The sequence below is a fragment of the Danio rerio genome, chromosome 23 (assembly GCF_052040795.2).
Source record: "Danio rerio strain M-AB ecotype USA chromosome 23, GRCz13ab, whole genome shotgun sequence".
Classification (NCBI taxonomy): domain Eukaryota; kingdom Metazoa; phylum Chordata; class Actinopteri; order Cypriniformes; family Danionidae; genus Danio; species Danio rerio.
In genome coordinates, this window is record NC_141043.1 from 20,157,594 (window position 1) to 20,170,581 (window position 12,988).

The window sequence follows — 12,988 nt, forward strand, 5'->3', positions numbered from 1 at the left end:
AAATTAATAACTTTATAACTTAATATTGTTATACAGATATTGAACACATAGGCTATAAGATAAATTGTCAGATTTCTAAATTAATATTAGACATAAATGTTGGCCCCTTTTGTACCAAATCATCCATTTAGCATTGCTTAGAATTGAGATTATTGATGTTTACATTGTATTTACAGACTAAAGCATACAATATGCAGTAATTCGAACAAAATCATGAAATTTTATTCAGTTCAGATGTTTATATATATATATGAGCAATATCACACGAGTAGCAGTGCGATATGGCTGTATATCGGCACTGGTGGGAGGTGTGCGTTGGCACGAGGCCGCAAGCCGAGTGCCTTAGTGCCCCCACCAGCTCCAATATACAGCCATATCGCACTGCTACTCGTGTGATATTGCGTTTATACATCAGTTTGACAGCAAAATTGTGTATATTAAAACAAAATCAAACATGGAGAGTCTCAAAAACCTTTTTGTATGAGGAACTATTTTCTTCCGTATTCAAATCATAAGCTGACAGTTAAACAGCTTATGTAATGAGTATGTAGAGTAATACACAAAGGGTAAAGAGCCTGTAGGAGTTCTGATATTGCAGAATATCGCACGGCCATCAGCCAGTCAGATTTGAGAACCAGACATAACTGTTGTATATATATATATACATTCCCGGAATAAAAGAAAAAAATACTACAGTAATTTATAGTAAGTATAACCATACCATAAAGTAGGCTAATTACATTTATAAACATTTTTAAATTACATTAAATTCATAAACACATGACCCAATACTGTAGATTTCTACAACTATAATGTAGCCTATATTATAACCCACACTTACTGTAGCCAAAGCTAACTGACAGTACTTTATCGGTTAATACAAACTTTATCATTCATTAACAAGAGTTGTAAATCGTAAAATATATACAGTACAATACACTTGAATCCAGTATTTTTTAAAATGATATTACTATAATAAATTTTTAATGTGGACCCTTTTAAGGGTTAATTTCATGGAAGTTTACTGGCACAGAATTAATATGTAGTCTGAATTAAAAGAAATTAAACTGCTACTTTCTCCAATGTAAAATATATATAGGTTTAATTCATGTATATGTTAGATAGTATAGTTATTGCACATTAACACACCTAAATTGCTCAAAGAACTGCATAAAGTTCATGGTCACGTGCGCTTGAGTGTGCGGGTGGCGAAAGTGCCGAGCTGAATCTCTTGATTGAATGAGTGAGCAGCGGAAGTGCGGAAGCAGATGTGACAGTTCACAAGCGGAGCTGCAAATAAACAATGTTGCAGTTGCATTTCACCAATGATGCTTTACCTGACAATGTCAGCACTGACTTTCAAAATCTGAATAAATTCAGTGAACAGGTAAGAATATTGTTTGCAGGAAATGAATAAGGTATACTGTGATACTAATAATGAATAAATCAGTGTATTTGTTATCAACGGGCACTGTAACGTTTGGCTGTAGTTAATTGAGCTGGATGCAAATATTTTTTTTTGTTCGTCGCGACTTCAGAAAACTGTATCTAACTTTATGTGTAGCTAATCACGTGAGATTTAACGTGACACTTAGCATTAGCTCGACTAACGCGAGCTTTTCAGCATATAAACTCTCACTTAAAATAACACGTTTTGTATATTTTTGACAACGTCGTAACTAATACGCTTGATATTTTGTATATCCATATCTTAATTTAACACTGTCCACCAGCGAAATAAGGCGCTCATATAGAGGTAAATTTGATTTTATATTCGCACATTCAGACTTTCCTCCTAATAATATCCTAAAACTATTATTTGCAAACTCTAAATAGTGAAATCATTTTAGAAGCCAATGAATATCAAAGTACAACATTGTTCAAAGTCAAATAAACAGTGTTAATGTTGTTTTCAAGTCACACTTGCATGCTAATTCCGATCGAATATTCAAAGTAACATGGTAAACAATACAGAGACTTCTAAATGAATGAATGTGACAATATAAAACCAACTTTACCTCTATGGCGCTCATATTTGTTTTGCACATAAAATTTGAGGAAATCTACAACTTCAATATACTGTAGGCCAGTAGTTCCCAAAGTGGATAGAGGTAAAGTTGGTTTTATATATAGCAGTGTCAGCTGCAGCAGATTTATTATTTAGCACCAGGTTAAACTTTCTGACACCTTTATGGTATTCAAATACATTAAAAATGTAACTGAACATTTGTGGCTGTCTCCAAAGTTAAACCAAGAAAAGACTTGTGCTGAAAAGTCTTGTGCCCACCAGTCTCTTTAGCTAAGGTTAATATTAAATTAAACAATTTAAAATAATGACGAAAACAATTTTATTTTAGTTAGACTGTTGCACTTTTTTGTGTTGTCTATATGCTCGTGTTTATATATGCCTATTGTTGTGTGCGCAATATTTATATATTTCTAACCACCTGCAAAGAATTTGGGGGGCGCGAGTAACTAGTATTGTTATTATAGGGGTCACTGGCTGAAAAGTTTGGGAACCCCTGCTGTAGGCTATTTTCCCATTTAAATGACAACTTAGACATGCTCTCTATAATGTTTACCATGGTACTTTAAATATTCGGTCTGAAATCAGTTGTATGACTTCAAAACAACATTAGCACTATTTATTTGACTTACACAAAGTTCACACTTAATTTGGTCTCTACTCTTTTCAGTTTTCATTCCACTATCATCCTTTAAATATTAAATCCAGTTAACAGTACAAGCTCACTGTGCTTGTTTTTAGTTTTTCTCAGGTTTATATGTTTTTATCTGCATTTATGAAATGGTTATTGTATTGTGTCCCTGCTGCTTTGTATCTGTTTTTATGTTGCCTCTTGGCCAGGTCGTCATTGTAAATGAGAAGTGGTTCTCAATTGACTTACCTGGTTAAATAAAGATTATTAAGAAAAAGTCTGAATGTGTGAATATTAAACTAAATTTACCTCAATCTATTTCCTGTGTTTTACAATGTCATTTTTTCCTCAGCAAGAATCATTTTGCCATTTTTTTTACAAAGCTCATCTAAATGTCACTCAGTGTACCAATAGTTTACATACCAAAAAAATCTTGTCATGCATATTTAGAACAGGATTCATTTGATCACATGTTAAAAGACTCTATTTAGAGATCACAGCGTGGCCCCACACTATTAATTATTTGTTATTTAAAACATTTATTACAGTATATTTGCGGTAAAGTTTGAAGACATTTATATGATGTAAAAAAATGTCTATAGATATTTTAAATGCACGACATATGTTTATTTGTTTATGTAAATGTTTGGATTTTTATTTTATTTTTGTCTACCCCCCCACCCCCGTACTTATTTGTGTTTATTTCACAATTTATTGTACATCTAATATTATAACAACTGTTATTACAAGTTAGTAGTTGTGTAATTAGTAGTTTGCTTTAATCTGCATGCTTCTTTACTACTTAAGGTAATATCTGGTTTGATATACCTTCATTTTAGTTTTTCACGTATCTAGTACAAATATTGATCTAGGTTAAAGCTACTTAATTTAACTTTTCCTTTTTCTTTGCAGCAATTTGTGAGTCTGACAGATATCTTATACCAGTTTCTTCTAGAACCCAAAGAGGTGAGTCCACGCTTGCATATTACACCTAAAATAAGCCAAGAAATGCATGAAAATAAAATGGCTATATAACTTTCAGTCTTTTTATTGAGATACAAACAGGACATATAAGACACATGTACACAAAATTTGAACAAGAAATAAAGAAAAAAGTATTCTGAACAAAATTACTGTCCACAGAAAAAAATTCAATGTTAATGTGACACTGGGCAGACTGTGCTGAAGTTTTCTGAAGTAATGTGTAATGTAATATCAGGCCTCTTTCAGCACTTCTCAGAGTTCTTTACCTTTAGGCTGTTGGATCCTTAATTTTCTGTCCAGATGATCTCATACTGCCCTCATAATGTTACAATTTGAACACAGTGGAAGCTGTTTCATGACTGTCTTTTATCAGCTGTTTTTCTCTCTAAACATGATTTTATTAGCAGTAGGTTTGGAATTATCGTGCTGGAATATAAAATCATTAACAATGAGTGCTTTCTAGAAGAAAATACCATAATGGATTAAAACCTGTCTATATATTGTAGAGCAATTACATGTAAATGTCAACCGTGCCATTAAAAAAAAGTTTTAACCAAAATAGCAAACCGTTTCTAGGTTTTTTTTATGTAGGCTTGTATTTTACAGTACTGTAAAAATATTCAAAAATGTCTGTCAATGTAGACGTCACATTCATAACAAAGCTTTTTTCTCATAAATGCAAAAATGTTTAATAATAAACAATAAACATTAATAAAATCAATCATGTTTGTTCTGTAGAGAGCCAACTCTTATCTTATTAATTAGCATTGTTTTTTGGGGTTGTGCAGTTTAGTTCACAGAATTTCTACAAAGTCAGGCCCGTAGCCAGCCTGGTAAAAAGGGTGGTTGTTTTTTCTCAAAAAGTGGACCATCTTGCAGTTATTCGCCTTATTTTCTATTCAAGTATGTGGTTTAAATACTGCAGTTTAATAAAATTTTAAACACTATTTTTAGCTGGAGTAGCTTGTTGGATGGTCATCATAATTACACTTTTTGATGTACCAAAAACATTTCCTAAAGATTTAGAATAAAGAAATCTAAAAAATAAATAATGTTAATAATTACTATTATTTTTAAAATACAAATTTATCACATCACATATTGTTAGGGAAAAAGGAATCTGTTATGGCTTTAAATTAAAAACTGCCTATTAAGGCCAAGTATATTGTCGATTACTAGGCAAAGTACTAACTGGTCAGCACATTCAACTTCACTGTCAGACTTGGCCACGTCAATAATAAAAAAAATATTATAATAATTATGTAAAGCTTCCTGATTTTTCTAACCTCTCTTGTAAAAAGTACATTTGAAAGTTCATATATAACAACAAAAGCCTAATTAGTATTAAAATGCACTTTTCTAAGCTTCAAATTTTACTTTTGGTGCGTCACACCTTTTTATTGGTTCATTTTTCTTTCAAGAAAAAGGTCCAAGATTTATAATAAAAGTTACTTGTAAAATGATTTCGCTATTTAACAACAATACAATTGGTCAGTAGTGAAAGATGGCTTCACTTACCTCAGATTCTTCTCGACCTTAAAGCCTTCTTAAATGCGTTACTTTCACAATTTATGCTGTCATTGAAGTCAAAAAAGGAAAAATCAGCTTATGTATGAGACTAATTCTGGACCTTTGAGCTGGGTCTTTCGATCCCCCTGAACCCCCTGAATAAAGTATGTTTATTTTCCTAATTTAAAATATAAACACACTTTTTACAGACTGATATTTTTTCCGATCCTATAACTATGTCAACAGAAAACATCGGAAAAATAGATGTTTCAATATAATGTTAACAACATACTTTCTATGTGAATTCATGTTTTGAGTGTTTACTGCAAATGTCACATCTATAACGCTGGAATTGCTCAATAGCATTTGAAATCCCATCAATTCAGGTAATATTGCATAATATATATGCACTGGCAGAAATGCAACTCAATCTAAGAAACACCAAATAATTGTAATTCTTTTTCAAACACCCGTTATTCCATCTTACTCTGAGTCTTTAATATCATGTCATAAAATGTCCATCTTTAACCAATTTTTTGATTGTACACTTATAAAGAGAGTGAGAAATAATCCTATTGTGATTCCATTCATCACTAAAACAACAAATGTATTAGTGGCCTAAAACGTTTGTGTAAAGAAAATGTAAAAACATGCTTTATGTAGTTAAAGGGATGGTTTACCCTAAAATCAAAATCTTCTCACCCTCCAGTGGTTCCAAACCTTTTTAGTTTCTTCATTCAGTTGAACACAAAGTAAGATATTTTGAAGAAAACTGAAAATCATCAACCTCCATTGTTGAATAATAAAAATACTTTGGAAGAAGTCAATGGGTAGATGTTGTCAGCATTTTTCAAAATATCTTCTTATGTGTTTAACAGAAGAAAGAAACTCATAAAGGTTTGAAACAAGTAAATGATCACAGAATTTTGATGTTTTGATGAAATAACCCTTTTCCCTCTCAGTCAGAGCGATTTCTGCATCAGCTGACGGAGTTTGCTGGAGAGAATGGGATGAGCGCAGGGCCACTGAGGGCTCTGATGAAGAGCATCCTCCTCCTGCCTCATGGTAAAACTTCTGCACCCTCCTCTTAAACAGATTCGCCATTTTAAATGTAGCTGTTGAATAATGCACTGCTCTCCTCCTGGTGATAACATCCAATGTAGACATGTTGCCTGACCTAGCAGTGACTGCTATGATCCTAATCAGAGAGAGTGATTGTTCGCTGTATTTTACACTAAGCTGCTGCATTATGCGTCTAGAGGATCCTAACATATGCAAATGGCCTTGTTGTAAATTGCCCTTGGGAGTCTGCAGCTTATGTCACATGTAGACTGACCGACCCCTCCCAATCAGTATGCATCGGTGTGCTGCTCCATTTGCATGCAATGGCTGTCCCGCTGCCTGCGCTTTTATTCATTAGCATGCAAAGGACTGGATTAGATCAGTAAAAGTACTGATAAGGGAAAATGATCAAAGTGGCTGTGTAGAATAATACTGTACAAATTTGAAATCAGTTTGGAGGTGTCTACGTGAAATGTCCTCACCATTATTCTCATTCTCAAACTTTTATGACTTTCTTTCTTCTGTTGAACACAAAGCTAGGGAATTCTGTAGGAACACAAACACTGTGGAGGTCAATAGCTGCTGCTTTCTGAACATTTTTATGTTTAACAGAAGAACGAAGCTCTTAAAAGGTTTCAAACAACTGGGGTCTGTTGTTTGTTATTGGATTACTTGATTTACTTGATTTGATTGTTGATGATCTTACACGATCCAGAATAGTTTCGTTCTTCAGAACTGATCCCGGCGTTGTGGTAACTTAAAACTGCTATGTTAATATTAACATTATGAGATTCTGTAATTTCAAGCAAATGTGATACTGAAAGTATGTACCCACTGCTAATATTAGCTTACAAGAGTGCTTTATTTAATTTGTCAAAATAAGAATATTGTAAAATTATGTTTAAAATATGACCTTACGAAATATAGAAACTATCTGTGCGTTCACACCGAAGGCAGTGAAAGCGGCAAAGTTCGCTCTGGTCGCCCTGGCAACAACGCTGTCTCCCTTCAGCTCCGGAGGCGAGAGGGTCAAAATTCACTTTTGTATTAAAAGGGGCCGTTGCAGCATATCAGTTACATTCCCATATAAAACATGCTTTCTAGTGTGAAAATGTTGCACAATGCACACTTTTTTTTAATCAAATTCATAAAACAGAAATTGAATGACTTTAATAAAAAAGTGAAAATAAATGACTTTCAGCTACTTTGATGTTCTCGCTGCTTTCGGTGTGAACGTACAGTAATACTCAATTTTAGTAACTAATTTGTACACTTTAGGTAATAATATAAACATTTAGGTTACCAATTTGGATCTTTTAGATACAAACGTGTACTTTGAAAAGGTACAACCCCATCTTTAGTACAATTTATAGATAAATAATACAATGTATAGATAGTATGGCCAATTGTCTCATTGAGTATGTTTACTTCTCATTGAGTATGTTTACATGAACACCAATAATCTGATTTTAATAGGATTAAGACAATACTTTAATTAAAAGTCTACCATGAAAACAGTGATTTTTGATTAATTTAATTTGATGAAGGTCATAATCATACTAAACAGAAATCAGATTAAGACGTGGAGTATACCGATTTTAGTCAGTGCTGTACAGACATACAAACACCGCTATCAAACTATTACCGTTGTGTCGGATTTTCGCTGCATTTTTTTGACAGGATTGTCTATACACACAGCTGTTTGACACTATTCTATGCACCTACTGAGTCAGTGAAGGACCACAGACATCTGGATCGTGAAATGCAAAGGTTTTTTTTTTTTCCATACAGCGTGCGGTATCAAATTCATTTACAACAACACTCTTCTAGCTGTTCATACTCTCATCCAATATCTCGTTTGTCATGGGGGGCGTGCATGAAATGTTCCTGAATGAAAGTGAAAGTGCCAAACTGCAGTTAAATTCGGAAAAAAAAGGAACATTTAAAAAGCAACTCATGTAAACATCTTATATATAAAAAATCTTTCCTGAGGTGGCACAGTGGCTTAGTGGTTAGCACTCACGGCAGGAAGGTCGCTGGTTCGATTTCGGCTGGGTCAGCTGGCATTTCTGTGTGAATCTCACTGTTCGCGTGGGTTTCCTCCGGGTGCTCCGTTTTCCCCCTCAGTCCAAATTCTTGTGGCATAGGTGAAGGAATTAACTAAAATGGCCGTACTGTGTATTTGTGTGTGTGTGTGTGTGTGTGTGTGTGTGTGTGTGTGTGTGTTTGTGTGTGTGTTTGTGTGTGTGTTTGTGTGTGTGTTTGTGTGTGTGTGTGTTTGTGTGTGTGTGTGTGTGTGCGTGCGTGCGTGTATGTGAGAGTGTATGGCTGTTTCCCAGTACAGGGTTGCGGCTGGAAGGGCATCCGCTGTGTAAAACATATGCTGTAATAGTTGGTGGTTCATTCCTCTGTGGTAACCTCAATCAGGCGTCTAATCTGACTAAGCTAAAGGAAAATGAATGAATGAATAATCTTTGCAGAGCACTTTTTTTGTTTAATCTGTATTCATTTGAATCAAATGCATGTGAACAACTAATTTGACATCAGCGATTTTGTAATTATATTATTATCAATGTCTACCTCCGTTTCAGGTGCTTTAAAAAGAAACCTAACAGCTGAACAGATCAAACTGGACCTTCTCTCATTAGGTATGAGTTTTCAAGTTTAATTCTTTTTCCATGTAGTTAATATTTAACAATATGATAAACTCTTACAGGATTAAATGAAGACAAGGCCAGTCATTTCTCTGACCAGGTACTACTGTATATCTGTATGATAAGTTATTTCAGTGTCTCTGTTGGTTCAATGCAGATGTGGATGACTGTAAGATTCATATTGTTTGCATCTTCCATGTATTTTAGTGGAGAGTGCACTACCCTGTTTTAGCCAGGCTGGCTGTGGGACAGACACTCATGGTCAACCAGCTTGTTGACATGGAGTGGAAATTTGGTGGTAAGTAAACGATAAATATCTGTGTAAAATCTATATTTACTATAATGCAAATAAGGATGTAAATAATATATGGCTAATTAAAAAACATGATCCTTTGCAGTTACTGTTGGTACAAGTGAGCAGCAAAAGACTGGAAACATTTTTCTACAGGTAAAACTCCTTCATTCTTTTGAAAGCCAAAACAAACAAAAGGACCAAGAACCATAGCAAAATAGCAAAATTCTACCTTTTTATTTAACAACCATATGCGGCATAGCACATCTGATTAAAGACACAATCATAAATGCAGAAGTGGTCAAAGACTTTGTTAATTAAAATATAACAAATATGTTCCTTTATGTAATACAAACAGATGTTAACTTTTTATTAAAATTGGAATTGTTAGAACGCTAACAGTAAAAAACAAAAAAAAAAAACACATGTTAGCAATTACCACCTTATTGCAGACTGTGTGGGAACGTGAGTTAACGGAAAGAAATGCAAGATAAAAATGTCTACCCTAAGCAGTGCTGGTGCACCCTGACTGAATAACACAACTAACTCTAAGGAGCTTTCAATATAATGCATCCAATATAAAGTTGAAGACAAAATGATTAGTCCTTTTGTAAAATTGCCATACTTTTTCCAATATTTCACAATTGCTGTGTAACAAAACAAGGTCATTTTCCGCAGTATTTCCTGTAATATTTGTCTACTGGAGAAAGTTTTATTTTTAAATTTTTATTTTCTTTCATGTCAAAATTATAGCCCTCATAGAATTTTTGTTTTTTTCTTTCTTTTTCAAATATCTTAAAAATGCTATTTAACTGAGCAAGGAAAAGTTCACAATATTTTCTATAATGTTTTTTTCTTATTTGTTTTATTTTGGCTAGAATAAAAACAGCTTTTATTAAAAATGTAAACATTTTAGGGTCAATATTTTTAGCCTCCTTAAGCAATGTTTATTTTCATTTGTCTACAGAACAAACCATGGTTATAGAAAAGGCTCTATTTTAATGATCTAGGCGCAAAATCTAGAGCGTATGGCGCAAAACCATTAAGGTCATGTCTGAATCCACTTTTGCTATTTAAAGGACGGAAAAATACATTCTGCGCCATTCCCATTCAGTCTCTCATTCCCTTTAAGAGTCAGTTGCACCGTGACATGGCACATATGCTATTTACATGGCGGACTTTGTAAGTGGAAAAACTGAATGAAAAACTGAACGCTTCACTAGGGAGAAAATGGTTAAACAGACCATCTGCAGTGCGAGGATAAATAGTGAGCCTCCTCCATTCAGCCTCTTTACTTTCATCTTTTTTTGTTTCAAAACAAATCTTTGCTTTTTTTTTTTTTTTTCGAAATTCAGTTCTACTTTCCAGCAAATCAATAAATAAACAATAATAACAAAATGGGGTCAAAAAACACACATCCAAAAACGCGTCCTATTCTTGTGCCCCATATGCTGATGCATTCGACTCCAAAACCCAACAGGTGGACAAATCTAAACTTATTTTTATTAAAACAAATATAAATATGCATTTAATAAATACTACTACTAATAATAAAAACATTATACAAACTGTTATGAATAAACTGAAAAAATACCCTCAAGATGAAGGCATGGAAGCAGTGTTTTTATATTTATGTAGAAAATAATAATTTTTGTAACATTTTAGTAATTGATTATTTTTCATATGTAAAGATATTTGTGTACTGCTCTTCATTCATTGTGTATTAAGCAATGTTTAAGTGTTTGGACCTGCGTAACTAACGCGCTCTGCGCTGGACTTTAGACTAGGTTTTAGTTGATCAATGGTGCAGTCTATTTTAGTTCCTTTAAATAACAAAGCACCAATGCGCCTTAACACACCTCCTTTTTAGACCAGAACACCCATGAGTACACAAAGAGCCACAAATGGATTTGCTATTTAAACATTGTGACTGAAAACATGTAAATTACTGTTGCGCTGGTTTGAAAATTGCAACAAATCGCATCATACATGTCTTGCGCCTTATTGCGTCAAGTGTATGATAGGGCCCAATAACCAGCCTAATTACCCATACTTCCCTAATTAACCTAGTAAAGTCTTTAAATTGCACTTAAGCTGAATACTACTATCTTGAAAAATAAGCAGAAAAATATTATGTACTTTCATTATGGCAAAAATAAAAGAAATCAGTTATTAGAAATTAATTATTAAAACTATAATGTGTTGAAAAAATCTCTGTTGAACTGAAATTGGATAAAAAATATAAAAGAATTCAAATTTAACAGCAGGGCTAATAAATCTAATTAAACTTCAGCTGTACATGTATAATAATATACAATAGTTTAAATAATAATAATGTACATATACACCCCAACTATGGGATAATCTGCACAATAATGTAAAATAATAAATATTTGTTTTGAAAATAACTGAATTCAATTGTATTTCTACTGTATTTTATTATAGATACAAAGGAAACTTAAAACAGAAAAATGTAAAAGAGGTAGAAATGTACGACATAATATCACTATATTTACTATGACACTAGTCTAAAATCCCTACAGATACGCTCTAATAAGAAGAAAATATAAGTTTTCAGCATTCTATATTATAGTGTTTTTGTCCTAAATGATTGGCCGTATTTGGCTGAATGTTTGGTGTTTGTGCTTTTGAATGGTTGTGTTTGCAGTCTAATGTTTCATTTGGGGATCAAACTCTTAAACACTAACATATGTCTGCTTTGTGAATGGTTCAAGTCACGTATAAGATTATGAGGCTCATTATGACATATTTCCTTTGTTCTGACAGCTGAAACTAGTGATCAGAAAAGGAAACACGACAGAAAATGTATACATGGGTGAGTTTGCTTCAAATCAGTGTTTTTTAAGTTGTCTTGATTCGTTATATGATGTATTTTTTACTCTTTTGTTTGTATCTCTTCACCTCAGAGCTCACTTTACCGCAGTTTTATAACTTTCTTCATGAGATGGAGCGAGCCAAAGCCAGTATGGATTGTTTCAGTTAACTGCTTCAGTGGTTTGACTGCCTACTGATAAGTAAACAATTGTAATAATGTTTTCACAAAATGTTTCATGATTTCAACTATTCTCAATCTAATTCCGTAACTTGAATGTTTATGTTCTTGTATGTGAGTTTTTGATTTGATCACTTTCCACTCCTTTAATCATTTTTTGATTACGTGTTTAATAAACTTTTGATGAAATGATTCTGTCATGGAGTTCATTAGAAGCCAAATATGTGTTGTGTTTATTATTATATTAATTTATTTGCAGCTATAAGAATGATGAAGTTTTAGTTTTGCTTTTTCAAATGGGTTTTGTTCTAATGATATTTGTTATGAATTTCAGTTTAATTTTAGTTTATTTTGTAAACGGTTTTGCTCGTTTATTTTTTATAGTGCTGCACAAAGATTGATCTCAAAGAATGACGTCCAAAATAAAAGTTTCTATTGACATCAGTGTTGGGGGTAACGCTTTACAAGTAGCGCAGGTTATGTAAAAGTATTACTGTTCTAAGTAATGACTAAAGTAATGCATTACTTTTAAAAATTAAGTAATAATATTTGAGTGACTTTTTAAAATGTAATTCAAGTTACTTTTCAGTTTAGTTAATTTGCTTTTTTAAAAATAAATTGCTGAATTCAAATGAACATCACATTGAATCCCTCACTCAGTGAGAGAATGCAGGAACAGACAGAAACCAAGATAGCAGTGCCTTACATACATTTGCTGGAAATATTCTCATTATTTTGAGCACATGGAAGAAAAGGAAAAGACGATTCTATGAATGGACAGTGATTTTAGTTTTTTAATATAGGACAAAAATGACAA

The 12,988-nt window shown here is 33.0% G+C and overlaps 1 protein-coding gene across 1 annotated transcript; it reads left to right on the forward strand.

Annotated features, from left to right (window-relative positions):
- Positions 1 to 1,230: 1,230 nt before the first annotated feature.
- Positions 1,231 to 12,360, forward strand: commd7 (COMM domain containing 7). Its single transcript, NM_001003577.1, is given in 9 exon segments — positions 1,231 to 1,387; positions 3,570 to 3,623; positions 6,113 to 6,215; positions 8,804 to 8,860; positions 8,929 to 8,966; positions 9,074 to 9,164; positions 9,265 to 9,314; positions 11,946 to 11,994; positions 12,086 to 12,360. Coding segments are annotated over 9 exon segments (603 nt in total). The 5' UTR covers positions 1,231 to 1,303; the 3' UTR covers positions 12,163 to 12,360.
- Positions 12,361 to 12,988: the final 628 nt, after the last annotated feature.